This window comes from Terrapene carolina, unplaced genomic scaffold (genome assembly GCF_002925995.2).
Source record: "Terrapene carolina triunguis isolate 2854851 unplaced genomic scaffold, T_m_triunguis-2.0 Scaffold23112, whole genome shotgun sequence".
NCBI classification, from domain to species: domain Eukaryota; kingdom Metazoa; phylum Chordata; order Testudines; family Emydidae; genus Terrapene; species Terrapene triunguis.
The window spans coordinates 1-1,315 of NW_020687463.1; the positions used below are offsets into that span (position 1 = coordinate 1).

Here is a 1,315-nt window from a genome sequence, read left to right on the forward strand (position 1 = left end):
GGGGCTTTGGGGTAAGAGGTGGAGAATAGAGTGGGGCCTTGGGGGAGATGGGACAGTGGAAGGGGCCTTGTGGAAAGAGGTGGGGCAGGGTCTTGTGGAATAGGCAGCGCAGGTCGCGGGGCCTCAGAGATCCAGTTAACAGCAATTAGAAAGGTGGCAACCCTATGGGAGAATGAGTTGTACACAAAAAGATACCTTAGTTTGTCATGCAGACAGCGTACAGCAAGGACAGGAAAGGATGTAATGTCACTTTAACTGTCCAGTAAGTGATTGCGGGAAGGGGGCCCAGCACCATTTCACCAGCCAGCTCTGCACAGAACTTGGTCTGAGAGCCAGAGCACCAGGAGAAAACTTTAGGCCCCTGTACGAGTAAAGAGCCTGAGCAGCCTGTCCCGGATCTGTTTGGTCCTCACCCCATAGATGATGGGGTTTAGCATGGGGCCATCAAGAAGTACACATTGGCAATGAGAACGTGGAAATGCAGGGGCATATTTTGGGCAAATCTGTACATGAGGGAGATGAAGATACTTGGGATGTAAAAGGCTGAAATGAGAAAAAGGTGGGAGCTGCAGGTCCCCAAAGTCTTGAGCCGGGCGTCTTTTGTGGGGAGGATGAAGATGGCCCTGAGGATCTGGGTGTAGGACACCCCGATAAAAATCCCATCCAGACCCATCACACAGTATTGCACAAAGAGGCCGTAGTAACTACTAACATGGGTGTCGGTGCAGGCCAGGTTCACCATAACTATGTGTGCGCATAACGGCTGGGGGATGACGTTGGTTCTGCAATAGGGCAATTGCTTCACTAGGAAGGGAAAGGGCAGTATAATTATGCCGCCACGCAGCACCACGGCCAGGCCGATCTTGACCACCAGGGGGTTTGTCAGGATGGTGGAATGTCTCAGGGGATGGCAGATGGCCACGTAACGATCTAAAGCCATGGCTACGAGGATTCCAGACTCCATCACAGAGAAGATGAGAATGAAGTACATCTGGGTGAGGCAAGCACTGAAATCTATCTCCCTGGAATTGAACCAGAAGACTGCCAGCATTTTGGGCAGGGTGGATGTATACACGACCAGGTCATTGACAGCCAGCATGCAGAGGAAATAGTACATGGGCTCATGGAGGCTTGATTCTATCTTCACAGTGAACAGGATGGAAAAGTTCCCCAAGATGGCTATGACGTACATGGTGCAGAAGGGGATGGAGATCCAGACGTGGGCCACCTCCAGGCCAGGAATGCCCAGCAGGATGAAGGTGGAGGGGTTGGTGAAGTCGGTTGTGTTGGAATCTGACATGGAGTAGGGGAGAAG

General features: G+C 52.0%; 1 protein-coding gene across 1 annotated transcript; it reads right to left on the reverse strand.

Moving 5' to 3' along the window:
* Positions 1 to 430: 430 nt before the first annotated feature.
* Positions 431 to 1,192, reverse strand: LOC112112765 (olfactory receptor 52R1-like). Its single transcript, XM_026662123.1, has one exon. It carries the CDS (start codon positions 1,190 to 1,192, stop codon positions 431 to 433), a length of 762 nt encoding a protein of 253 aa, XP_026517908.1.
* Positions 1,193 to 1,315: the final 123 nt, after the last annotated feature.

What these genes read in the sequence shown, in the direction of transcription:
- LOC112112765 (XM_026662123.1), bottom strand. Translation starts at nt 1,192, where the DNA reads ATGTACGTCATAGCCATCTTGGGGAACTTTTCCATCCTGTTCACTGTG.